General features: G+C 47.5%; 2 protein-coding genes across 3 annotated transcripts in view; both read right to left on the reverse strand.

Moving 5' to 3' along the window:
• The window catches only part of LOC144127799 (uncharacterized), a 482,923-nt gene that overhangs the window by 155,383 nt on the left and 301,792 nt on the right, over positions 1 to 25,748 (reverse strand). The window contains exons 18-21 of the mRNA XM_077660716.1: positions 21,488 to 21,536; positions 20,368 to 20,495; positions 19,740 to 19,805; positions 12,869 to 12,940 (exon numbers count right to left, since the gene is read on the reverse strand). Coding sequence (XP_077516842.1) covers positions 12,869 to 12,940; positions 19,740 to 19,805; positions 20,368 to 20,495; positions 21,488 to 21,536 — 315 coding nt within the window. The remainder of the gene's footprint in view (positions 1 to 12,868; positions 12,941 to 19,739; positions 19,806 to 20,367; positions 20,496 to 21,487; positions 21,537 to 25,748) is intronic.
• Positions 7,552 to 12,483, reverse strand: LOC144127800 (uncharacterized). 2 transcript variants are annotated; one of them, XR_013313568.1, is made up of 2 exons: positions 10,611 to 12,483; positions 7,552 to 8,829 (listed from the first exon to the last, which is right to left on the reverse strand). XR_013313568.1 is itself a non-coding variant. In XM_077660717.1 (2 exons), the coding sequence occupies exons 1-2, from the start codon at positions 11,940 to 11,942 to the stop codon at positions 8,063 to 8,065; spliced, it is 1,794 nt and encodes a 597-aa protein (XP_077516843.1). In that variant the 5' UTR covers positions 11,943 to 12,466; the 3' UTR covers positions 7,552 to 8,062. The 2 variants fall into 2 exon arrangements, 1 of the variants encoding a protein (XP_077516843.1); XM_077660717.1 differs by having other exon boundaries at positions 7,552 to 8,524; positions 10,611 to 12,466.

A 25,748-nucleotide genomic window follows, 5' to 3' on the forward strand; every position in this document is an offset into this window, starting at 1 on the left:
GGCGGCTAGTTTTTCCAGCACAATCTGTCCTCCGTTCTTAATAAGATCCGCTGTTACCTGATCCTCCCCAGCTGCTTTTCCCCTTTCCAATTGTTCCTAGTGCTTTCCTTACTTCCTCTTACGTTCCTGGTGGGATGACGCATTGCTGTGCGCTACTGTCTCTATCATTAACGTTCTCCTTACACTGACTACTGCATAGATTTCTGTAGAACTCTTGAGCAACATAAACTATCTTATCCTTATTGCTAATGACATTGCCTTCCTTGTCTCTGAGCGCATGCATCTGGTTTTTACATATGCCTAGTTTCCTTCTCACCGCTTTTAGGTTACCTCCATTCTTTAGAACACGCTCGATTCTCTCCATATTAAACTTCCTTATGTCGGCTGCCTTGCGCTAAATTAATAACTACAACAGCTCTGCTAGTTCTATTCTGCCTGTTGGGTTAGACGCCCTCATGCTGCTTTGACCTTTCTTAATCAGATCTTTTGTCTCCTGAGATAGCTTGCCGCTATCCTGTCAAGCCGTCCTACCGCTTACTTCTACTGCGCACTCCGTAATGATAGATGTCAGGTTACCGTTCATTGTATGAACAGTAAGATCGTCTTCCTCAGTTAAAGCTAAATATCTGTTCTGCAGCGATATCCTGAATTCCTCTATTTTCCCTCTTACCGCTAGCTCGTTAATAGACTTCCTCTTCATTAGCTTCTTCTGTTCCCTCTTCAAGTCATAGCTAATTCAAGATATTACCATGCTGTGGTCGCTACAACACACCTTTCCGATAATCTCCACAGCCTGAACGAAGACAGGTTGAGTGCATAGTAATCAATCAATCAATCATTTTTTATTCAGACATGAACTTGTATGCACAGTACATGCCCACGAGATGAGACAAAAGGAAGAAGCTGCTGGCATTCTTCTTGACGAGGCCTCACCCCGGGTCACACATCAAAGGCAGAAGGGTGGTTACATTCATTAAAACTCAACAAGCTCTTTAGTTCAATTTCCACAGTAGTTGAAAGTTAATGAAGGCACATAGGATAACAAAGAGAAAAGAAAAAGACCAGTAACACTACAGTTCGCAACACAATAGAAAATATGACAGGAGTGAGGCTATCACTGTAGACACTACATAGCACAAGTATTTGATGGGTCAGTCGTACGCATAAAAAGCATCTTCATTTTCTTTTTGAAATGACAAGTGGTTTTACAAGTTACAGCTTCGTCAATTATGGAAGGATACACATTGCAAACTGCAGAAATTTGGTTATCAATGTGTTCGGTGCCGTAGTTTGTCCGGGCACGACTGGAAATAAAAGAAGTGACTCGCAGACTATAGCGTATGTTTCTGTTCACGTACTTGTTTCTGAAAGATGTGATGTCCTGCTTTATTTTATGATAAATATGAACAGCAACTGAAAGCTTATAGCACAGTGGGAATGGAAGAACATTGAAGGACTGTAATAAGCAGTCACCTGAGGAAGGATTAGGAGAACATGCGCGCAGAGCTCTTTTTTGTAATGATAATAATCTGGCTGTGTCAGTTTTGTTGCAAGTGCCCCAAATTAAATTGCAATACACCAGTTGTGAATGGATGAGGGCAAAATACAACTGCTTTTTAGCCTGTATGGGCAACAAGTACCTGATGCGATTTATCACACCAATAGATCGAGCTACACGCAAACGGACGTGATTTACATGGTCACCCCAGCCTAGGTCACTACGAAAGAATACGCCCAAGAATTTACAAGAATTTACGGATTCAATCAATGTATTGTTGAACTGGAGTTGGATGGGATAGTCTATAGGCTTATTTTTGGGACGGAAAATGATAAACTTTGTTTTCTTAACATTCAATTCCAATCTGTTCACTGCAAGCCACAACATAAGTTCATGTAGCCAGGAATTTGAACGACGGTCGAGTTCACGAAGATCTGAACCGGAAAAGAAAACGTTAGAGTCATCTGCGTACAGAGCAATGCTAGAATAAGATAAAATGTTTACAATATCATTGATGTATAGTGTAAAAAGAAGGGGCCCCAGTATGGATCCTTGAGGAACGCCAAATTTGATTAATTCTGCGTCGGATATGGCATCATTTAGTCGCGTGAACTGAGTGCGATTTGACAAATAGCTTTGTAGTAACCTGTGAGGTGTTCCGCGGATACCACACGTGTATAACTTATGAAGTAGTATGTCGTGCTTGATGGAATCGAAGGCTTTGGAGAAGTCAAGGAAGACACCGACAGTGTAGAGCTTATGTTCGATATTATGGATCAGACTGTTTTTTATCTCAAGCAGAGCTGCCTGCGTGGATTTTCCGGGCTGAAATCCGTATTGCTCCTTGCAGATGATATTGTTGGAATGCAGGAATTTGTATACCCTCGTGAAGATCACTCGCTCAGCAACTTTGGAGAACAAAGGCAGTATAGATATCGGACGGTAGTTATTGGGATCATTTTTGTTGCCTCCTTTGAAAATTACTGTAACACGGGCAGACTTCATTTTATCCGGGAACTCTCCTGTAAGAAGCATTTGATTACAAATATGCGCAAGAGGAAGGGCAATAATCTTAGCAGCAGCTTTTATTGCGAGTGCAGTAATGCCGTCTGGGCCAGGAGAGCATGTATTACGAAATCAGTTTATAATGGAAAGAATTTCATATTCAGAAGTAGGGGATAAAAATATTGAATGTTCACAAGCTGGGACCAAAAAGGAATCGACTGATTTTACAGCTAAGGGAAGATTATACGAAGTACAATTTCCTACATTTAAAAAATGGGCATTCAGCTTATTGGCGAGAGAGACACCGCTATACTTTACTCCATTGATTTGCATTTCCGAAGGAAGAGCGTGCTGCTTCTTTCCAATGAGTTTATTAATGCTTTGCCACAGTGATCTAGTGTTTTGCATTGATGAAAACTTTAGGCGATAAAAAAGCGACTTTGCCTTTTTTAAGTCAAGGTTTAGTTTATTTCGAAACTTTTTTAAATTCCTTAAAATCATCTTGATTGCGAGTGTCAAGAAATCGTGCAAATAAGGCATTTTTTTGTTTAATACGCTTCAGAAGGTCACCAGAGATCCACTCTTTTCTTGCTTTCCTACATTTCCTGACTTCTACAACTGGAAAGGCTTTGTCGAACGCATCCAGTGTATTCTCAAGGAAGATGTTATACGCGGCAGATGGGTTTTCTGTTTTTAATACTTCATCCATGCCAGTTTCAGACAGAAGTAAACAAAACGAAGAGAAAACACCAGAATTGGTATTGCAGGGTGAAAAGTCTGTGAAACATTCATCGAGTAAGGTCGATTTCATTTTTAGTCTCACCATTGGGGCTCTTCCAGGTCCACTTCCTGTTCTCTCGTTTACGGAAAAAGGTATTCATGATCCGTCAATTATTTCTATCTGCGAACTCTACTATTCCTCTGCTATTCTTAGAACATATCCCATAGCCGCTACCACCTGATCACCAGCCTGCTTCTTGCCCACCCTCGCATTGAAATCGCCTATCGGTACAGTACAGTGTACTGATGGGGGATTTTAGTTTGTTCATTGTAGCTGCCGCAGTGGCTGAGTGTTTATGGCGCTCGGCTGCTGGCCCGAAAGACGCGGGTTCGATCCAAGCCGCGGTGGTCAAATTTCGATGGAGACGAAATTCTAGAGGCCCGTGTGCTGTGCGATGTCAGTGCACGTTAAAGAACCCCAGGTGGTCGAAATTTCCGGAGCCCTTCATTATGGCGTCTCTCATAGCCCGAGTCGCTTTGGGACGTTAAACCCCCATAAACCAAACCAAACCAGTTTGTTCATTGCCGATTCCATGTCTCCATAGCTTTCAACAGTCTGGTCATCCTGACTGGATGTAGGCGCCTAGGCCTGCACCACCTTCAGCTTGTACCTCTTATTAGGCCTAATTACGATAGCGCCACCCTTTCGTTAATACTATGAAACTCCTCTACGTTGCCACATATATCATGATTAATGAGGAATCCCGCACCTAGTTCTTGTCTATCCGCAAACCCGCGATAGCACAGTATGTGCCCGTCCTTTATTACTGTAAACGCCTCACCTGTCCTCCTAACTTCACTAAGCCCTATGACATCTCATTTGGTGCCCGCTAGTTCCTCGAACAGCACTGCTAGGCTAGCCTCACTAGATAAGATTCTAGCATTAAACGTTGCCAGGTTCAGATTTCAATGGCGGCCTGTCTGAAGCCAGAAATTCTTAGCACCTTCCGCTGCGTCACAGGCCTGAGCGCCGCCTTGGTCAGTTGCTCTGCAGCCGCTGGGGACTGAGGGCCGAGGGTTAATTGGTTTGTTAATAAAAGGTTGTGGCCAAATACTACACCAGGGTGGCCATGTCCTGTTCTGGTGAGGGAGTGCGTTATCGGTTCTGGTGACCGAGATCCGGCCGCACCCGAGGCCTGCTTATGCAATTCCATCGACACGCGGAGTTCTTTTTTTTCAAATCCGGTAGAGAATTGTGTGGCACCCAGGATTCGAACCTCGGCCCTCTTGCACATGAGGCGGACGCTCTACCTCTACGCCATCGCTGCTCTTTTTAATGCCAGGAATTTCAGTGTAAAGTGTGCATTCCCTGCCGCATGAGTACCGATGTAATTTGTTCAACCCAAAGCCAAGGCATCGCACCCACATTGCGCGCAATTCTTTTCTGCAGCTGTCAGTGTTCAAGAGGCAAAAGCTATGGGACGTTCGCTGCCGTCTGCTGTCTCATGAAAAATAACAGCTCCCAGGCCTTAAGATGAGGCATCGCAAAGAATGCCGATCGGCTTATTGACGTCGTAGAATGCCAACACTTTGCTGCTTGTGAGCAGTCTTTCGGTGGAGCGGAAAGAGTCACTGCATTCGTTAGACCATGACCACTTTTGATCCTTCTTTAGGAGCTGGTAAAGTGGCTGTGCTGCTGTGGCCACGTTATCCAAAATTTTTCAAAAGAAATTCAACATCCCCAGATACGCCTTCAGTTCGGAAACTGAACTTAGCTCCGGCGCTACCAGAATTGCCTTCACTTCGGCGTCAGTAGGGTAAGTTCCCTCCGCCGTTACTTTGGGAAGCAAATACGTCACCGAACTTTGGAAAAAAACGGAGCCTGTCTACTTTCAATGCAATATTGTAGGCACACAATCGCTACAAGGCACGTTCAAGTGTCTTTTGGCAGTCGTCCATGTCCGAGCCTGCCACAATGACGTCATCAATGTAGCATCGAACTCTCGGAATGCCCTTCAACACTTCGTCTATCAAGGCTTGGAAAACGGCTGGAGCTCTAGCCACCCCGTACGGAAGGCGTTGAAATTCGAAAAGCCCCAAACTATAGTGTCAATAGTCGAAAGTGGTCTGGCTTTTGGAGCGAGTGGCACTTGCTGGTAGGTAACAGACAGGTCGAGCACGCAAAAAATCTTTCCACCTGATAGTGTTGAATACAATTCCCCAGGTCTTGGTAGCGGATAGTGCTCCGTCTCCAACACTGGATTTACCGTAGCTTCACAATCACCGCATAGCCGCTGTCTACCCTCTTGCTCCCGGACCACTACAACTGGCGTTGCCCCAGTCAGTGTAAAACTTGCCAAAGCACGGCCGCCTCTACAATTTGGTCGAGTTATTTTCCTACTCTTTCACGTAGCATGAAGGGAACTGACCTTGCACGACTGAAAACCGGAGCAGAATTCTGTTCCAGCACCATCTTCGCGGCTTCCACGTGAAATGCGGCCGATCTGCTGCCAATCCAACTCCAGGCGTTCAAGCCAGTTACGACCTAACAGTGCTGGCTGCCGCCTCCTGTTATCGCGCGTTACAAAAACGGGCAGATTGATGCGCTGATTGCCGTACACGACTGATACGTCTCGCTGGCCTTTCAAAGACAACTGTTCCCCCGTGTATACAGGTGCGCAGTCACATGCTAGTCGGCACACACTCCACGTGAGGGAAGACAGAATTGTACACACACTCTGGAACAATTGAAACAGCCGCGCCGGTGTCGATCTGTATTTTCAATGGCTTCTCTTTTCATTAGATTTGATTTGTTTAATTTTTCTAGAGAGAAAATGGAGCAGGAGCCAAAGGTGCATGGCCTGACAGAGGCTTCTGCCCCAGATAGCAAATTTCGGCATTCACTGGTACCAGAAATAATGGGTACAGTGCTTACATACATACACATAGATTTGTGGTCAAGCCAAGAATCAGTATGATTGTACAAATGGATTCAAGAAATGCAAAAATACTATTTACAATGAACATTCTGAGTCTACATACACAATACAGGCATACCTAAACATACATACAGAGTATAAAGGATAACATACGGTATTTACAATTTGGCTTGCCAGAAACGGTTACAGACAGAGGGTATTATGACAATGAAATGGGTTTGCTCAAACACGGGATGTTGAAATTGAACATCACCCTCTACGATATTTAGTAAGTAAGGAACTTGGAAGTTGAGGCTCTGTCTTCCATAGTTCGTTCAGAAACATTCAATGACAATTTTTGTAAACCTTGTTACCAGTTGTAACTATCTTGCAGCCGCATATAGCGTTAGCAGGAATGAAAAGAGCTTGTTTCTTACACCGAATTGTGAAAAAGAAATCAATGTCGCATTTAGTTCTTTCAGTAACAGCTCAATGTGTAATATAGATAACGTACAGAGAAGACCTGTTAAGCATATTTTTGATTTGCTGCATCTTTCATTTGCAAGCTTTCCCTGTTGAGAGGCTTATTTCCGAGCTTGTTCTGCTATCGAGAAGAGTTTTTGAAGGAGAACTGTCAGTTGCTGACATATACATAGACTTCTCAAAAGCATTTGACAGGTTAAATCATTGAACATCTGTTAAAAAACTGAATTAAATAGCATAAGAGGAACAGTAGCAGCCTGACTGCCGAGCAACCATATGAAGCATTGTAATAAAGTTAAAAACTTCATATCTGGAGACCCGCTATAGAAGAAAATTTGTGAACCTTTAAACTGATACATGCACATGTTCTGCAAGAGATCATTTTGGCACTTCTCCTTTTCGATTTCAACATTAATAACACAATAAAAGCAGCCCCCTTTCAGATACGTAGCATATGTAGAAGACTCTACGCCCCTCAGTTCAAGGTGCCAAGATACAGCTAATGATTTGGTTTATGGGGGTTTAACATCCCAAAGCGACTCAGGCTATGAGGGACGCCGTAGTGAAGGGTTCCGGAAAATTTCGGCTACCTGGGGTTCTTTAACGTGCACTGACATCGCACAGTACACGGGCCTCTACAATTCCGCCTCCATGCAAATTCTACCGCCGCGGCCGGGATCGAACCTGCGTCTTTCGGGTCAGCAGCCGAGCGCCAATACCACCGAGCCACCGCGGTGGTTGATACAGCTAATGATATTGACCAGACTCTGCTTCACATTGATACTGCAAGTGTTACAAATTCATTAGAAATTAATGGTATATCAAGGCAAAAGAATTTGTTTTATAATAAAACACTTGGTGGATATTTTCAAAGAAATATGGTCTCAAATGGACATGTAAATTATATAACACCCTGTCTGCCGAACACTCTTGGCATATTGGCTAAGTTTAAGATTTTTTTCCTCTTGCAGTCAAGTGGCATTTATACAACGATTAATTTCTTTCCTCCTCAAATTGTTGTTTTTCTGCATGGGGCAACACCAAGATAGTGAACAAGGGAGCCGTAGTGCTCCCGAAACGTCTTTTCATCTTTTGACTTTGGCCAGTGACCAGCAATCTGCATCACCACGAAAACTAACTGCAGAAAATGCTGTTCAACACATGGCTGGTGTATCAGTCCCAGACAGGCTGATAAGAGACTGACAATCGACTAAGAATCCGGGAGCGGCAATGCTACCGCTGGGTTTATTGTGAGCGCTTATATAGGTCGTTCTCGGTTGACGCGCAACACGGTGCGCATCACGTGCCGTATGCCGGCATGACCGAGCACGATACATCTTCCCATCTTTTTTTTTTTTTTTGAACAGAACAGCACAGAAAGAGCAATGCGACAAGCAATAAAATATTGAAACAACAAACGGTACAGAGATAAAGGCCACTAAGAGATCTGTTCAAAGTTGGAACCGTATGCTAAACGTCGTGGTTCAGCCGTAGTCCTTGACGATCTTCTAGTTGCCGGCGTAGTCGCACGAGGTGAAGACCGATGCTGAGGCTCTTCTGCATCAGCGTCTCCCACGTCACAGTCACTGTCGTCGCTGTAGCTGGAGTGCCTGAATGCCTCCGAGGTGGCCAGCAGATGCTGACGGTTACGTCGCAGCGTTCTGCCCTCTTCTGTTGCAATGTTGTAGGATCTAGGTGCTACTTTTTCTACTACTTTCGCTTTTTGTGTCCAGGCCTGGCCTCTCACGCGAACAATCTGTCCTGGTTGCAGCTGGTGCAGCGGCCTCCCCGACGACTGCTGCTGGCGCTTCTTTACGGGTGGTTTGGGCTCCTGGCTGAAGTCTGGTAGTCTGGTGCGTAGGCGCCTGCCCTGCAGAAGTTCCGCCGGTGACCGACCATCCTGCAATGCAGCAGAGCGGTACGCGAGTAAACCTAACCAAAAATCTTCATGTGCGTTCCCGGTCTTCTTAAGAAGCCGCTTGATAATCTGAACACCCTTTTCCGCAAGCCCGTTGGAACGTGGAAACTCGGGGCTCGAAGTGATGTGTTTGAAATCGTACCGTCTCGCAAAGGCGGTGAATTGGTAGCTTGAAAACAGGGGGCCGTTGTCCGTGCAGACTTCCACCGGGATTCCGTATCTTGCAAAGATGGCTGCCAACTTGTCGATGACCGCAGTTGCTGACGTGTCTCCGAGTTTTTCGACCTCTGGAAAATTTGAATATGCGTCAAAAACTGCAAGATACATGGATCCAGCATAGTAGAGGAGATCTACGCCGACTCGGTACCAGGGGTGATCAGGAGGGGGTCGTAACATGAGAGGCTCGTTCGGCTGTTTGTATGCATAGGTTTTACAAACCGCACATTTGCGTACAACGTCTGCAATGTCGGAGTTCAAACCGGGCCAGAAGACTAAACGCCTTGCCTTCGCTTTGCTCTTATTTAGACCAAGATGGCCCTCGTGAATGCGCCTGAGCATTTCTGGACGCATCTTATTTGGGATAACTACTTTGCTGCCCTTCAGCAGAATTCCGTCAATCACTGAAAAAAGCTCCGACGCAACTGGTTTGAGTGTTCCTTCGACGGCTTTGTTTGAAGACAGGTTGTCTGCTGCTGCACGCAGCTCCGGGTCGTTATAGGTCTCCTGTGCCAAAAGCCGTTTTGTTCTTTCGCTTACCAAGGACGACAGAACACCAACTGCGTGAACTTGAATGTCGCCGAAATCGCTAGTGTCTCCACATTCTGCCGGTGTGGCCCTTGACAGCATGTCAGCAAGTGTCAAGTCTTTTCCTGGCACAAAGTGTAGAGAATACTCGTATATTAACAGACGAAGAAAAAAACGTTGAAGCCTGGGGAGCATGCTGCCAATGTCTTTGCACGCAATGGCAATCAATGGTTTGTGGTCGGTATCTATTACAATTTTCCTGCCGTACACAAACTGGTGGAACTTGTGACAGGCGTATGCAATTCCCATGGCCTCTTTCTCGATCTGGGAATAGCGTTTTTCAACTTCGGTCATCGCTCGCGACGCGTAGGCGACAGGACGCCAGCCACTGGTGTGTCGCTGAAGCAGAGCAGCGCGTAGGCCATCTTTAGAAGCATCTGACGTTATCTTTCGTTTCTTTCGCGGGGTCGAATATAGCCAGCAGCGGGGCAGTGCGTCGCAGATTGTTTCCCATTCTTGTGCGTGCTTTTCTGTCCAATTAAACACGGTGTCCTTCCGTATGAGGCTTCTAAGAAGCTTTGTTTTCTCAGCTAGTGTTGGCAGATATTTGCCGAAATAGTTGATTACGCCGAGCATGCGCTGAATGGCAAGTTTATCGTTTGGCACGGGCAGTTTGCTTGCACCGTCTACCAATGCTGGGTTTGGACGAATTCCCGCTTGACTAAGCACATCGCCCAAGAAAGCTATTTCCTGTACTCCGAAGTTGCACTTGGCCAAGTTAAATGTTAGCCCTGCTTGTTGTGCTGCAGATAGAGCGGCTTTCAGGCGATCGTCATGCTCCTGCTTAGATCCCCACACCAAAATGTCATCTATGGCCAAGTTAAATGTTAGCCCTGCTTGTTGTGCTGCAGATAGAGCGGCTTTCAGGCGATCGTCATGCTCCTGCTTAGAAGATCCCCACACCAAAATGTCATCTATGTACGGACACCCTTACTCCTGGTAAAGGGTCAAAAATCTCGCTAAGCGTTTTCTGGAAGACTTCGGGTGCGGATGCGATTCCAAATGGGAGTCTAAGGAAGCGGTAGCGACCAAACGGCGTGGCGAACGTGCATATCTTTGAAGTGGCCTCGTCGAGTGGAATTTGGTGGAACCCCGCGTTAGCGTCGAGGCGACTGAAAAATTTTGCGCCGGATAGCTCCGCCTCAATATCTTCGCGTTGTGGCATCTGATAGTGCTCCCGTTTCAAGCATGCGTTTACATTTCTTGGATCCATGCACACCCTGAGGCTACCATCTTTTTTCCTCACAATAACAAGAGGACTTACCCAATCAGTGGGCTCGTCCACTTTGCAGATGATGTTCGCCTTTTCCATGCGCAAGAGTTCTTTCCGCAGGGGTTCCCGTAACGCCAAGGGGACGCGACGCGCTGCGTGGATCACCGGAACTGCATCGTCACGAAGCACCATCCGATATTCTCGCTTCGCGCAACCAGTGCCTTCGAAAAGGTGGCGAAATTGCTGTACTGCTGGGGCAACCTTGTCTGCGGTCACGGAATCTACAGCACGGGTCAGTAGTGTAAGGGATTCAGCCAGTCCCAGACCTAAGATGGGCTGGCCGCGCTTCACAACGAAGAAGTCTGCTAGGCACCGACGATCGTTGATCGTGACTACTTGAGTTGTCACTCCGCAGTGCATGATTGCATTCCCACTATAGGACCGCAAGACGGAATTACTTGGCCTCAGGCGTGGCTTCGTTCGGAATCTGTTGTACACAGACAGTGGTAGCAGATTGGCTTGGGAGCCAGTGTCCACTTTGAATGCAACCTGCTGTCCTCCAACTTGGGCATTAACAATCCAGTCCATTTTCTGGATTCCGCATACGGTGACGTCCAGTATTTCGAAATCCTCATTTTCGTGTTGCACTCCGGCAACCTCACGCTTTCTGCAGCAAACCGTGAAATGGTTTCTGCCTGCACAAGCGCGGCAGATTTTTCCAAAGGCGGGGCATTTCCTTGGCTCGTGACTTCTGTTACACTTGAAGCACTGGAACGCATTTTTCAGCCCTTGGCTGCGACGTGGATAGCCTTTTTCGGTAGCGTCCACTTTTGCCTCGTTACTTTTGCCATGCTTCGTTTTGTTTGCTCGCCACTTCTGCGGCCTTGCATATTTGTTCTGCCTTTGGAGCGTCAAGTTCTTCTCTCTCAGCATTTTTTCCCTTAGTTTACTTCTGCAGGTACCAAACACGATTTGGTCGCGAATCATCGAATCGGAAAGCAGTCCGAAGTTACAGTACCTTGCTTGCTTGCGCAGGTCTCGTATGAAGTGCTCCACTGGTTCACCTTCATCTTGCGTCCTTGTTCTGAAGACGTATCTTTCGTAGACTTCGTTTTGCTGTTCTCCGCAGTACTCTTCAAATTTTTTTACCACAGTCTTGTAGTCTTGCTTGTTTTCATCTTCGGCGAACGTAAAGTTGTTGAAGACTTCCAGTGCGTCGTCCCCGGCAGCAGTCAGGAGCCTGGCGGTTTTAGCAGCTTCTGTCAGTGGCTTTGCTGACTGTGTTGCTTGTATGTACAGTTCGAACTTTTGCTTGAAAAGCTCCCAGTTCTTCTGAACATTTCCCGTGAGACGAAGATGGTCTGGTGGCTTCAGTAGTTCCATGCTTGCCGGGACGAACGAAGCGTCGTAGCTGCTTCCACCATGTGTCCCACTTCTGACACCATGTATCAGTCCCAGACAGGCTGATAAGAGACTGACAATCGACTAAGAATCCGGGAGCGGCAATGCTACCGCTGGATTTATTGTGAGCGCTTATATAGGTCGTTCTCGGTTGACGCGCAACACGGTGCGCATCACGTGCCGTATGCCGGCATGACCGAGCACGATACAGCTGGTAAGGAACCCAATGCGCACACATTACCTTTTCCAAAATTAGATTTAATTTCTGTCCATGACCTTTACTGATTTCTTTTAGCTTAAAAAGATAAATTAATAAGATAACAGTAATCTTGAGTACCCAATGAAGTCAATAGCAAATCTCTCGCTGAAGACGCAAACTTACGGCACGCGCTCATCTCAAGTTTGAAATGTGCCGTCTCGCGTTCTTCATATGGCCCCCGAATGCTGCACCGCTGCCTTCCCACACTGCTTAATCACCTAAATGATAGTGATATCATTATTCCGAATGTGAGCAATAAGGTGTTGAAAGACCTTTATTATTGTGCAACAGTGATTTACATGCTAATATTGTATGATGGCAACTTTTTGAATAATACACATATTTTCAACTTCGACATACTCACTGTCTCTGATATAAAAGCTGGCTTGAGCCCATCCAAGTAGATGCATTTCTACTTCTTTCCGCTTTCAGGAAAATAAACTCAATTTTATTCTATACAACCAGTACTAATGGCCTATGTCTCAAGAAAAATAAAAGTGTAGCAGGTTATGTACTCCTTATTAAGCAGTTAGGCACGACATGTTGGTATAAGAAATCAAATTTCACAAGTGCGGCTCATTAACCTACAGTCAGACCACACACTTCGCCGCCCCACCCAATCGGAGCAAGACCGCATTTAAAAACACACCTTGTGAAACAGCTCTCTGAGAAACGCAAGTGTCCTCTGGGCAAGGTCTTCATCCGGAGAAGTCAGCAGCCTCTGCAAAGAGGGCCTCACACTTCTGTGCAAAGCTGAGCGTTTTGCAGGGTGGGCGAGTTCCATTGAGAAGAAATAGCGCAAATTTAAGCTGGGACAACGGAAGAGGATGAGGGCTTCCTTTCATCCCTTCCTTTGCTCATCCTGCTGTGTCTTGTTTTGGCCCAATCTAAATTCGCGCGATTTCTACTCATTGCTCTTCTCAGCCATCAACTCAGCTCCAATGTCAACGTTCAGTGCACTAAGCTCAAAAGCGAGCGGCACTTCACTAAAGATTTTCAGGCAAATAGTAATAAATGGGGCATTGTGACGGTGTGTCGGAGCTTTCTGACCAAAGAACAGCCAACCATGATGGTTGCCAAAATGACAAAAAAGGCTAAAACTTTGTCCCGCCCGCTACCGCAGTTGTGGGCTGCTAGTAATTTCGTTTGGGCAAGTTGGCTCATAGTTTGAAAACTACGTTCTGGCGCAATAAGGCAAAATGCGAAACACACATAGGTTAGATAACACTTCTGTTGGGCCTAGTTGCTGCATGACAACACTACTAGGTATATAGATGATCGTTGTGCACAAAACATTACACAATCCACATATACAAGAGAAACACTAGGACAGGCGCAGCACCAACAACTGGTTTATGCTTCTTAAACAAAAACATATATATACCTTTGGCCACACCTGCGCAAGTGAACAAAAAAACTTAAGTCGTCTGAGATTGGTGGCAATGATGCGAGCGCGGAACCTTAAACTCTGCTGAGCACAGAAATATGGAAGTATCGCTGATGCATCCTTCAGCTTTTTTCTTGATATGACATGCTTCGAGAGCCAGCCGCACGTGTTCATTTCCGCTTCTGCCCAGAATCGCCGTCTCTTTGAATCGTGGTGCACAATAGCTGCAGTCGTTAATGTGCGACACAAGATGTCCACCTTTGTCAATTTTATTCCTCACATTTAGTGCATGCTCCCTGAGTCGCTCATTTATACAGCGCCCTGTTTGCCCGGTGTATGTGTGGAAGGAGGTCCACATTTATTGGAGGTCCCGGTGGCCGCAGCTGGTGAGCCGGCGGAGCGGGCTGTTGACGTTGCTGGCCAGGCCGGTTGCCGAAAGCGTACTGTTCAGCGTGAGCCAGGTCACGCTCCCAACTTCATCTTCTTCATCAGCGCCGCTACATATGTCTTACCGCACGAAAGTGGGAATGCATACTCAACTCCGGTGGTGTAAGGGACGGTAGTTGTCCGATGCCTAATTTGACAGCCATGCCTTAATATTCTATCGCCACACGTGCAGGAGCACAGCTTGGAAAGCTTGTTTGGCGCAGAAAACGCCAGAGGGACTCCATGCCTGCTTGCCACTCTCTTGAGGTGGTATGAGACCTTAAGTAGGTAAGGCATCACCACTGGCCTGTACGTTTCTTATTCTGCCGCCACCGTCTTTCTTGGCGCTCTGGTTTTCTTGCTTCCGGATCAGGGCTCAGCCACTGCTGCCAAAAGCCGGCACACCTGATGGTCAAAACTTGCTTGCAATTCATGCACACACGATTTTCTTAGGGCAGATTCCATGCATGAAGATGCTATGCCCTTTTCACTATCTTTGAGTGTGCAGACTTAAAAGGCAGGAGTTCCTTCTTTGCTCGTGCTTGGTGTTCCCAGCATACATGGCATTCAACATCTCAAGCTGAAGGTCCAAAAACTGAAAAACCTTCCTGTACACATCATATAGGTTCATCTGTTGCACCTGCGCTCTCGGACATCCACGTTCCTGCCATGGATAACTGGATCAAGACCTACCTGGAAGGCATGAATGTACTCAAAATCACGAGGTATGTTGACGACTACCTAGTCATAACTGAAGCCCCATCAGATTGCGACTTTCATAATTTGGTTTCTAGCATAGTACGTTTGTTTACTACTGAGTCCAAAGGTCTGCATGAGGTTTACCTGGGCAATGCCTCAGGGCAACTCCATAGAGTTCCCTGACCTGCTCATCACGTTTTGTAGCTCAGGATGCAATCCGTGCTATGAATACAATCCCCAATCGAAATATTTTAGACTAATAAAACGTGGAATAGCTAGCGGTCTTCTTCAGGCAGCGCTTGCAACAAACTGCCCGCACCATATGAACAGCAGCTTTGACAACCAGGTCAAGCGTCTTGAGCAATCAGGCTATCCCACCAATGTTATCAGAGGTCTCATGGGGAGTCTTCTGCAAGGAGTTAAAAGAAAGGAAAAAGAAGGCTTCGAGATTGGCAGCTCCAAGATCGCGTGTAAAAGTGATCCCTTGCCTTTACAAAATCCCCAAAAACTCAAGTGTTGTTTTTAGCATCTAGTAAGCTGTCTAGCATTGTACTGTTCTGTATAAGAACTGTATAAGAAACGAGACACATGCGAAAAGAGGCATGAAAAGCACTACTGCAATGAAGAAGGCGACAGTGCGCCAACACCAACGACGATTAAGAGGGCGGCCTTAGCGACCGGCAGCCGCGCACGTTTAGAGCTCGAGCTCGCTCTTGATGTCCGGACTGGTGCCGCCGCTACTAGATCAGCTTGTGCCATGGTTACGCCGCCAGCCCTTTCAGAGTTCCAATAAACCGCTCTTCACTTGGTGGAGGTGCAGGGTAATGGTCCTTGGTTTTGTGTTGATTCGTGATTAAACTGCACGAAAAAACGAGGACAGAGGCAAGAAACACGTACACACAGAGCGCCTCGTCTCTGTCCCCGTTCTTTCGCACAGTTTCATCATGAACGAGAAGCACCAGCTAGCCCGCCAGAAAACCCTTCTTGTGTTTATTATCGTCGCCTTTACAAAATTACGCGCAAGGACGTCTACCCACTACCCCGCATTCACGACGCATTCACGATGGCTAAGAGCCGAGTTCTCCTCCCTGGATCTCCGTTCCGGCTATTGGCAAGTCCCCATGTCTGAGTTTGACCGCCCGAAAACAGCTTCCGCTACGTTTGAGTGCATGATGAACAACATCTTGCATGGACTCAAGTGGCACGTTTGCCTATGCCATTTAGCCAATGTCGTTTTTTCACCTGATTTTCAGACACATATCGCACGCTTGCACAAGATCCTGAGCTGTCGCACAGATGCTGGTCACCGAATCAGCCTCAAGAAATGTCGACTAGGCGCCCGCAAACTGACCATACTCGGCCATGTCGTCGACAAAGATGGCGTCCTGCCCGATCCGGAGAAGCTCCGTGCTGTCAGAAACTTTTCCAAACTGACTTCTGTTAAGGAGCTCCGAAGCTTCGTGGTCCTGTGCACATATTTTCGCCGCTTTGTGCGCAAAATCGCCTCTATCGTCGCACTGCTTACGAAGCTCCTGAATTGGCCTGTCGACCCGTCTGCTTGGAACTCAGCCTGCGACGATGCTTTTAGCATGCTGTCGTCTTCTGACTTCACCATCGATCCTGCGCCATTACGACCCCAGTGCACCAACTGAGTTGCACACTGACGGTAGCGCCGTAGGCCTTGGAGCCGTCCTTGGCCTGCGTAAAGCCGGGTTTTCCGAATGCGTTGTTGCTTGCACCAGTTGTACACTCACAAAAACAGAATTTAATTACACCGTTACAGAAAAGGAGTGCCTCGCCATAGTGTGGGCATTAACAAAACTTCGTCCTGACCTGTATGGCCGCCCCCTCGACGTTGTTACATACCAGCATTCACTCTGCCGGTTGGCGACCCTCAAAGACACTTCTGGATGCCTCAGCCGCTGGGCCCTTCATCTTCAGGAATACGACATTAACGTCATATATATGAGTCGGGCCGAAAACATTCCGATGCTGACACCTCGTCGTGCTCACCTCAGCCATATCCTACGCCCTATTCGTCTTTGTCCGCCTCGACGCTGGCCGTGCTCACTGCCATGGATCTCCCAATGGAACAACGTCGAGATCCAGGGATTTCTTCGCTCCTCGATGCGCAGTCTAGGGCTTTGGTCCCTCGAGCCCTTTGTCGTCAAGCTTCTCATTTCACGATTTGTGACTCTCTACTATATCGCCACAACGATCACCCGGATGGCCGCAAATGGCTGTTGGTTATTCCTCGCCAGCTTCGCCCTGAAGTTTGTGCGCATCACCATTCGGGCCCACAAAGCGCTCATGCAGGATTGTTGAAACCTACAAACGTGTGCGCCAGCGATGCTGCTGGCGTGGAATGGACAATTTTGTTCGCCGTTATATACGCTCATGCACTGCCTGTCAGCAGTGCAAGTCTAATCCTCGGCCCTCCTCCCCCCCCCCCCACCCCCCCGCCAGCCTGTTACAGCCATTTCCTTACCCAGCTCGCAACTTCGATCGCGTGGGCATCGGTCTGTATGGTCCCCTGCCGTCCATGCCTGCTGGGACTCGTTGAATCATCGGCTAGTGCTCGCGACCATCGCATCCTTCCTCCTCCATCATTTCATCCTGCGTCACGGAGCCCCTCGAGAACTCCTCAGCGACCGCGACCGTGTGTTTTATCTGAATTCGTTCACAGGCTACTGGATGCGTGCCACACAGTTCATCGCAAGACCACTACCTGCCATCCTCAAACCAACGGCCTCACTGAGCGATTGAACCGGACTCTTGGTGACATGCTCACCATGTACATTTCCTCCGACGCCTCCAACTGGGATCAAGTACTTCCATTTGTCACTTATGCTTACAATACTGCCTCTCAAGCCACAACCGGTATTTCTCCGTTTTTTTTTATATGGCCGTGAAACTTGTTGTCTCCTGGATACTGTCCTTTCCTACCACCCCGACACCTTAGAATGCACTTTCCTCTCTGACGTTGCCCGTCTTGCTGAGGAGTGCCGCAAGCTGGCTTGCTCGTTGACGTGTACCACGCAAGGCCGCCGCACATATGCGAGTGACTGCGGCCAGTTTGCCCATGACTTTCCCACTGACTCGCTCGTCTGGCTGTCTCTGCCGGCAGCATCCGAATTTGCGGTTATGTACCTCAGCCCTTATTGTGTCTTGTAGCGCACGTCGCCTATGAACTACACCGTCGAGCCAGTGACTCCCTCATCAGATCACCACTGTCGGGGCCGCGAAATGGTTCATGTTCACCGGCTAAAGCCATACTACGACCCCCTCGTCATCTCCTTGCCTTGAGCCGCCAGGATGGCTACCAGGGATAATGTCGCCGGGGCAGTTGCAATAACGAAGACAACAGTGCGCCAACACCAACGATCAAGAAGAGGTTTGGGCGGCCTCGGCGACCGGCTGCCGCGCGCGTTTGAGAGCTCGAGCTTGCTCTTGAAGTCCACACTGGTGCCACCGCTACTGGTTCAGTTTGTGCCACGGTTAAGCCGCCAGCCATTTCAGCATTCTAATAAATCTACGTATAATGCAGCACCAATGTTGTGTATAGCCTTCCTCTCACTGTGGAAGCATATGCATTGGGCAAGTTTATTATTGAAAGACTCCGTGAACACAAGATGACAATAAATAAAAACAATGAAAGACGCCGCCTTCGGGAGCACACTATGAATCACAGTTGCAAACTTTTGTTCAGAGGGACCACGATTCTGGAACGTGTGAAAACAAAGCTTCAGAGGGAAATAACAGAGGCCTTTTATATTTCTAAATCTGCTGACAAACGTATTACTGCTACATCAGTTTTATTTCTTGACAAAGAACTAACCTTCTTGTCAACCCGCTGTGCCAGTCAACCCGCTGTGCAACGTGGTTTTCACTGACTTTGTTTTCACTCGTTTTTACGGTTAACGTAGTCATATGGTCCTTAATTTGAGCGTGCTGGCACTTGTGAGACTGTTGACTGGCTGCCTCAGATTCTTATTTTGTTCTTTTGCATTGGGATTTCATCACTCACACTGCTGTTAATACGACACGTTCTCATGATCCATCGTGACCTACCAGGCCCTATTGGCATAGATTTTTTGTTTTTGTTACCTGTTTCCAGTTTGTTCTTGACACTGATTTTGCTACGATCAGTTTTGTCATGTTTCATCGTCACCTTGGGCAGGCAATTTTGTGTTATCGGTTTCTTTGTTTTGGGTAAATCTTGAGCCCACTTTTGTCACGAGGAGTTTACTGCAAGTCAGCCTTCACCTACCTCCATTGATGTCTTTTCACAGATGTTTTGAGTTTGCTTCGGGGGGGGGGGGGGGGGGGTTATCAGATGTAGATTGGTGATACCAGGCTGCTGTTCCCCTCAGCAGAAGATTGCTGTTTCGATGCGCGCACGTGATTGTTTGCTGACCATCTAATATCGATCTGGATGGTAATAATGCAGTCACTTTTAAAGAAAATAAACACTTGCAAGTTGTGCTCTGCACATGCCGCATGTGTTTCGTCCTTTGTCTTATTGCGCAAGAACTTACTTTTCAAAATTGTGGGCAAATGATCGGCAAGTTCATAAGACACAAGTAAATTCGGCATTCTCCATGCTGTAGGACCACGTGCCACGCGTTTCCCCAGCTAGTAGTTGGAAACACGTGGCTTATCAGCAAAAGAGCAAGCCAACGATCAGGCTGTGCATTATGCCAGTAACTGAACTACGTCCATGATTGTGGTTGCACAGGCCGATCAAAAGCATGGTTGAGGAGGCACTCACTAAACACAGCAAAATCCAGATGTGAAATTACAGCTCAGGGTGAGGATGTGACCAGACAAGTGAAGAAAGAACACACCTGCCATTACGTGTGGGTACTTTGAAGGAGGCCAAGATGCGCAAAGAGAAACGCTGTTAGACAGAGCCCCACCTGCTGCTAAAATGCAAGCATTCAATGCACTGGTTTACTTTGTTTAACTTGGCTGCGCTGAAGCCTCCCTTGATAAAAAGAACACTCACCACCAGAGGCCTCAGCGCTGGTGGCGCAATGTTCGGTGGTTCAGGCTGCTCCATCCACTGGCACCACTGCAACACGGTTATGCAGTCACACAAGCAGCAATAAACACAGGCTTTTCACCGGCACATGTAATGCTGCACAGCTGAGAGAAAATATGTCCGCAGCTTGGAGAATCATTCAGACCTCACCTGGATGAGGTGAGTAACCACGCCTTGAGATGCATTCCTACAACTCTTTGAGTACAATCTGCCCAAAAGTGCAATTATTGGAAAACCCCTCTGCAGTACCCGCGAAAGCAAACAAGGCACTGTGAGAAGCTCAGTGTAGAAAAAGAGTTCAGGGCACACCTGCTCTAGCCTGCCCCACCAGCAAAGGCAGCAAGAGCATGCTTAGGCTCAGCTGACTGTCTCATGCTTTCCCACAGAGCCCAGAGTTCCTGCTAGCTGCAACCCTTCATATACCCAACAGAAAGCTACAGAGTCCACCCTCATCATGGCTCCTCTTCATCCACTCTCATCATGACAGCACAGTCAAGCAGCAGACCAAGGCATAAATTTCAGGCCCATCTACTGAGTTCTCGCATTAGGCCGACACTCTCCGATCATGTCGGCTGCAAAAATGGACACTCACAGCATACTCTCCCAACAGCTTCTGGTGGCGGTCGGTGGAAACACACCAGTACAGGACGTCCTGTTCGGAAGGCAGGATATCCAGCCAGTGCCCCCTCTGGCAGAGCTGATCAAGCAGCCAGTAGCTGGCTGGAATTATTGGAACAGAAAATCCAACCAGTCCACTGATAAAATATGAATGAATGGAATTGAACTGAAAGTACGGCACTATTAACGACACTATTCCCATAGTCCACTGATAAAATGTGAATGAAATGAAATAAACTGAAAATACGACTATTCCCATACGTTCAATGTGCTTTTTATATTGTAGTGTGATGTGCTCGATATCATGAGGAAATTCCGACATATTCATATGCGCTGTTTGCGCAGACTGTATGCACCACATGGATCTCATATAAGCCCTACACAAATATGAAGCTATGGTAATTACCTTGACCCTATTCTTAAGACTTAAACTTAAGACGAACATTTAAACTTAAGACCAACCGAAGCTTCTGCAGCCATGTTGAAAAAGGCAAAGACAGCAGCATTCACTCCCCAAGGCACCAATTCTTTTTCATAATTTAAAATTTCCAGGACCGTATTTTTTTTGCTTCCTATAATACGACAAACTTTTTTTGCAGCACAACATGGCTTCCCACATTCATGCTTGAATGAACACAAATACCTTTAGTAGTAAAAATTCAGTAGAACTTGGTGCTGGGCTAGTTGGTCACTCATTCTTAGAAAATTGAAAACTTATCCAATTAAAATCTTGGAGGAATTCCCGAATTGTCTCAAGTTGACAAATGTTTTTTTCTCTTGTTTCCTTCATTTATTGCTTCTCTGAAGAGAACAAAAACCCACGGGGACTTCTTCACTGTGTAATAGGGGATCCACCGACAGCTTCCACTCTTTTAAGTTAACATAAGTGCTCCTCTCTAGTCCGCCGTTCCAGGTGTAAGGCGCTATGGCCGCTACGCCTCTCCTAGTGCGGCGTTTTTGGCAGTACCCACCGCAGACCCCTAAGTGATTCCCGTGGAGATCATCCCCCGGTTAGGAACTACTTCTGTTACTACTAGAACAATGCGAAATGGGCCTTTAACAGCTGTGAAACATGTAGCATTTCAGTGACCTACCTGCTTCCACTTGCTCTCGAACCCCATCGTTACACCAACGGACAAGAGACTGCAAGAGAAGGAGGAACAGGAGCAAATTCCACCCTCCTCTAAGTCGCTGTGCACAAGTCTACTAAATACCAAATTATTCAACAGAATTGCCTATCTGGTTGGGTTTGATAACTTATCATCATCATCATCAGCCTGATTACGCCCACTGCAGGGCAAAGGCCTCTCCCATGTCCCTCCAATTAACTCTGTCCATTGCCAGCTGTGCCCACCGTATGCCCGCAAACTAACACTAACTATAACCAACTAACTTATAACAAACTCAAACAGGTCACCTACCAAAACATTCTTAATTGGCACCCAACATTTCAAAACAGGCTTGCAGTGAAACTGCAAAAGCCACGCTCCTGCTGAGCATAGCCGGCGAAGAAGCGCTGGACATGTTCAAGACGTTCAAAGGATGCAGAAAGCAAGAAAGACGACGCAGTCCTTGTTAGGAGGTTCTGGTCTTACGGCGCCGAGGTGAGCAATGAAGTTTATGAGCACTACGTATTTCCCTCTGCGAAGCAGGCAGACGGACAGCCTTTCGAAAAGTTGGCCTGGGACCTGAAAGCCGCGCAGTGCAATTTCGGAGACCAGCGTGATTCATTGATCAGAGAACCGATCGCCTTTGGCACAAATGGATGCGCGAGAAAGTGCTGCACTAAGAGTCTGTAGCGTATAGCGTTGTGCCCGGCTCCCGAAGAAGACGATATATCTCAGCACGTCGGGCGGGCGCGCGCTAATCGGAATTCGACAGCTATGCTATCGGATCTCAGCGCTGCCCCTTCTCGGCTTTCTGGCGGCTCCGCTCCGTCCTGGTTGAATGAGTCCTCTTAATAAATTTGTGGACACCAGAGAGCTTCGGTTTGTGTCTGGGATGCTTCTTCCACAAGGCAAGGTGAGTGGCAAGGGGTAGAAAAGCCACAGCGGCGAGAAAGGGCATCTGAAAGGGTGCTGTAGACAGGTGTGCGACAATAGCGTGGTGAAAGCAGCCTGTAGTGAGGTGGCCGCGGAATGTGATGGGTGTCCGGAAGACAGCAAGCAGGAATTTGTGGCCCAAACGGGGAGACTGTAAGGCATGCTTTCGATAATGTCGGACAGGCTAGGCGGGGACCAGTAATGGCAACTGCAAGCAGCGTGCGCATTGCAGCAAGCACAGAGGATGCTGCTGAAGCCACGCCGTCTTCGCAGGCCGGGACATTCGGGACCTATGGAAGGGAGCCGATGGTTCAAGGCGGCCGAGAAGACAGTATTGTCGCCGCCACTGAGTCGGGATGCGAGGACGGCTCAAGGGCTGTGTGAAAGCACTCAACGGGTGTTGAGCGAGGCTGAATGGGCGCAGTTGGTTCGGTTCGGCACAGGAGCTTGAAGCAGAAGTAGGCGGGTAACGCAGCTCCTCAACAGTGGGAGCGACGGAATGCGAACGAGGCACAGCCGGTGGCAAGCCGAAGGATGGTGAGAGGGCAGCAGGCAGGAGTGACTGAACGGGTGCCGCGGTGTGGGCACAGGGGGTGGAGTCGTCACCTGCGGCTGACAGCAGGAATGGAAACGCAGAGAAGTCGGACGAGTGGAGCCGGAGCGCGCCAGATGCCTTCTCGTGCTCAGTTATAATGCGCCACGACACTCCGACCCCAGGCAGGTTCAGCCATTTGTTTTTACCTCAGGTCCGCCGCTCCCGTTCGCCGCAACTTCAACGCCCGTCCACTCCACCCTTATCTGGCTCTCATTTGGAAAACTAACCAATGCAGGTCCCGGAGGTGATGCTGCATTGACGAGCCGGTCCGAAAATTCTCTCCTGACCCTCACTGCTCTGCAACCTTCGCGATATCTGTGTGGCTGGTGCACCAGTTACCACTCTGATTGGCAATGGTGCCCAAATTTCTGTATTTAGCTCCTCCTTTCACTGTCGTCTGAAGAAAATTGTGACACCCGCCATTTCCTGAGCCATTCGTGTCACCGATAAAAGTGCTGCTGCCGCCGTTGGAACGAGCACTGCGCGTTTGCACTGCCAGTCGTACTACACCTGTCGTGTTCACTGTCCTCGACCACTGCCCCCCCTCGATGCGATCTTGGGCATCGACTTTTTAACACCCCACACGGCGCTAATTGATTGCTCCACGGACGTTCCTCGTTTGGACCTGCCACTCTGCTCTGAAAGCGCCGATACCAAGCCGCCCCGCTTACGTGCCGCTGAATTTACTCGCCAGTCGTGCGATGCTGCAGTCTACGTTCCATTGTCCCCGGTTCCCCCCATTCCTGATGGCGCCTACATTGCTTGCCCAACCCGGGACGTTGTCCTTCAGCTTAACGTCATCCTTCCACACCGTCCTGACCGTCGCGGGCAACCGCATCTAACTTCCGACTTCTGCCTCTGTGCTCAAGTTTTACCCTGTGGCATCACAGCTGAGCCTCAGTCTGGTCTCTTCCCCGCTCGGCTGCTTCACATCCGGACTGTAATTCTGCAATGGTCACGGCGGATTTTTCACCCGACCACGCCAGCGCCTTCTACGCCCTGTTAGTTCCCTACAGTGACGTCTTCGATTTAGGGAATCGTCCTCTTGGCCAAACTACTGTCGCGCGACCCATTGCATAAATACGAGCGATGCAGGCTCCATACATAAAATTTTGTATTAATACAAAACATGCGAAACCTTTGTGAAATGTGCCACGGGCGTGCTGTACGAGATCCCACTCAAGTATGGACGCGCGTATCTTGGCCAGACAGGCCGCTGTGTGAATGAACGCGCAGCGGAGCATGCAGGTCAATTAGGAATAGAGAAGGAGTGAACTTGCCCGCTCATTGCACTGCGTGTACAGGTTGTGAGGCACGGTTAAAGAGCATTAAGATTCTGGGCAGGAGCAAAGACAAAGCAGCGCGTGAGCTTTTAGAACCATACCACATCAAGAGAAAAGGCGATAACTGTATCAGTGATATTTCTGTAATGATGCACAATGCGGAAAAGAACTTCCTGGGCAGCTTTGGTCGATCTTTGCACAGGCTTAATCTAACATCCCTCGCTCATGTTTCCCTTTCTTTAGGCACGTGTGCGCACTGCCTATATAGTGCTGTTAAATAAAGTCAGTTGATAGTTTGCGCTCTTTCCATCTTTTTATTTCCTTCCTGTGTCTGTCTTTTCGTGTGTGCAACTTGCCTTCAGAATAATGGCAAGACGTTTAGGTGGGACAAAGAAAAAGAAGAAGTCGTTGAAATTGTGAAAAATAAATAACTCAAAAATGGGAAAAAGGGCGCGAAAATTTTGATTTGGCTACAGTAACAGTGAATTGCAGAAGCGTAGTTAATAAAATTGATGACCTTGCTGCTCTTATCGACTCTGTGAAGGCCGGTATAATCTTTGGGACTGCAACATGGCTAGACCCTTCCATTAGCGGTAGTGATGTGTTTCCCGATTCTTAACTGCTTATCGGAAAGACAGATCCCGTGTGGGTAACGGCGTCTTTCTTCTAGTTGGCCACTCTTTAACCTTATGAGAACTATATATAGGTCATGCCGCTGTGGAATCAGTATGGTGCAAAATTGCCAGACAGTTAAGTTGCAGCCGGTGCCTTTTATCGGCCACCAAACTCGACCGTCGACACGCTTAAGATTTTACATGATATCGTTTCCGAGGCCTCTTTTATTACTTTTTTACTGGCAGTTGACTTCAATTTGCCTGACCTAAACTGGCGCGACGACATTTGTGAGCACACAGCTTGTGGAAGCTTAAACTTGGAGATGAAAAGTATTACTGATTCTTTTGGACTAACGCAGTATGTCGTTGATCCAACTCGTGAAACTAACATATTAGATTTGATTTTTTGTAACTCGCCAAATTTGTGAATTTTGTACGTGTCATTCCGGGAATAAGCGGCTGTCATGCTGTCGTCGCAAGCATTAAAGCAAGAAGTAGCAGGACAAGGAAAAAAGTAACCAGAAAGGTGTACCTATGTGAGTGAGGGGATTATGCCAGCATATCAACGAAACTTTTTGACCATCTGTCAGTTTTTGAATGCCTTTCCCGTGATTGTGACGCTGAAGAATTGCGGAATAACTTTAAAGAAAAACTCAAGGAGCTTACTGATGCCTACATTCTTAACATCGAGCACAGCAAACTTAAAAAGTGTAACAAACCATGGATGACAGCGCTTATCTTAAGAATAGTTCGGAAAAAGAGGCATGTATATTTAAAATACCAGAGAACTAAGAGTAATTGTCACTTTGATAATATGCGTG

Source organism: Amblyomma americanum, chromosome 4 (genome assembly GCF_052857255.1).
Source record: "Amblyomma americanum isolate KBUSLIRL-KWMA chromosome 4, ASM5285725v1, whole genome shotgun sequence".
Lineage (NCBI taxonomy): Eukaryota > Metazoa > Arthropoda > Arachnida > Ixodida > Ixodidae > Amblyomma > Amblyomma americanum.

Excerpts from the sequence above, each read along its gene's own strand:
- LOC144127800 (XM_077660717.1), bottom strand. The coding sequence starts at position 11,942 with ATGGAACTACTGAAGCCACCAGACCATCTTCGTCTCACGGGAAATGTT. Across the intron at positions 8,525-10,610 it reads TGGACGAGCCCACTGATTGG|GATGGTCGGTCACCGGCGGA; the intron begins GTAAGTCCTCTT and ends GCTGCATTGCAG.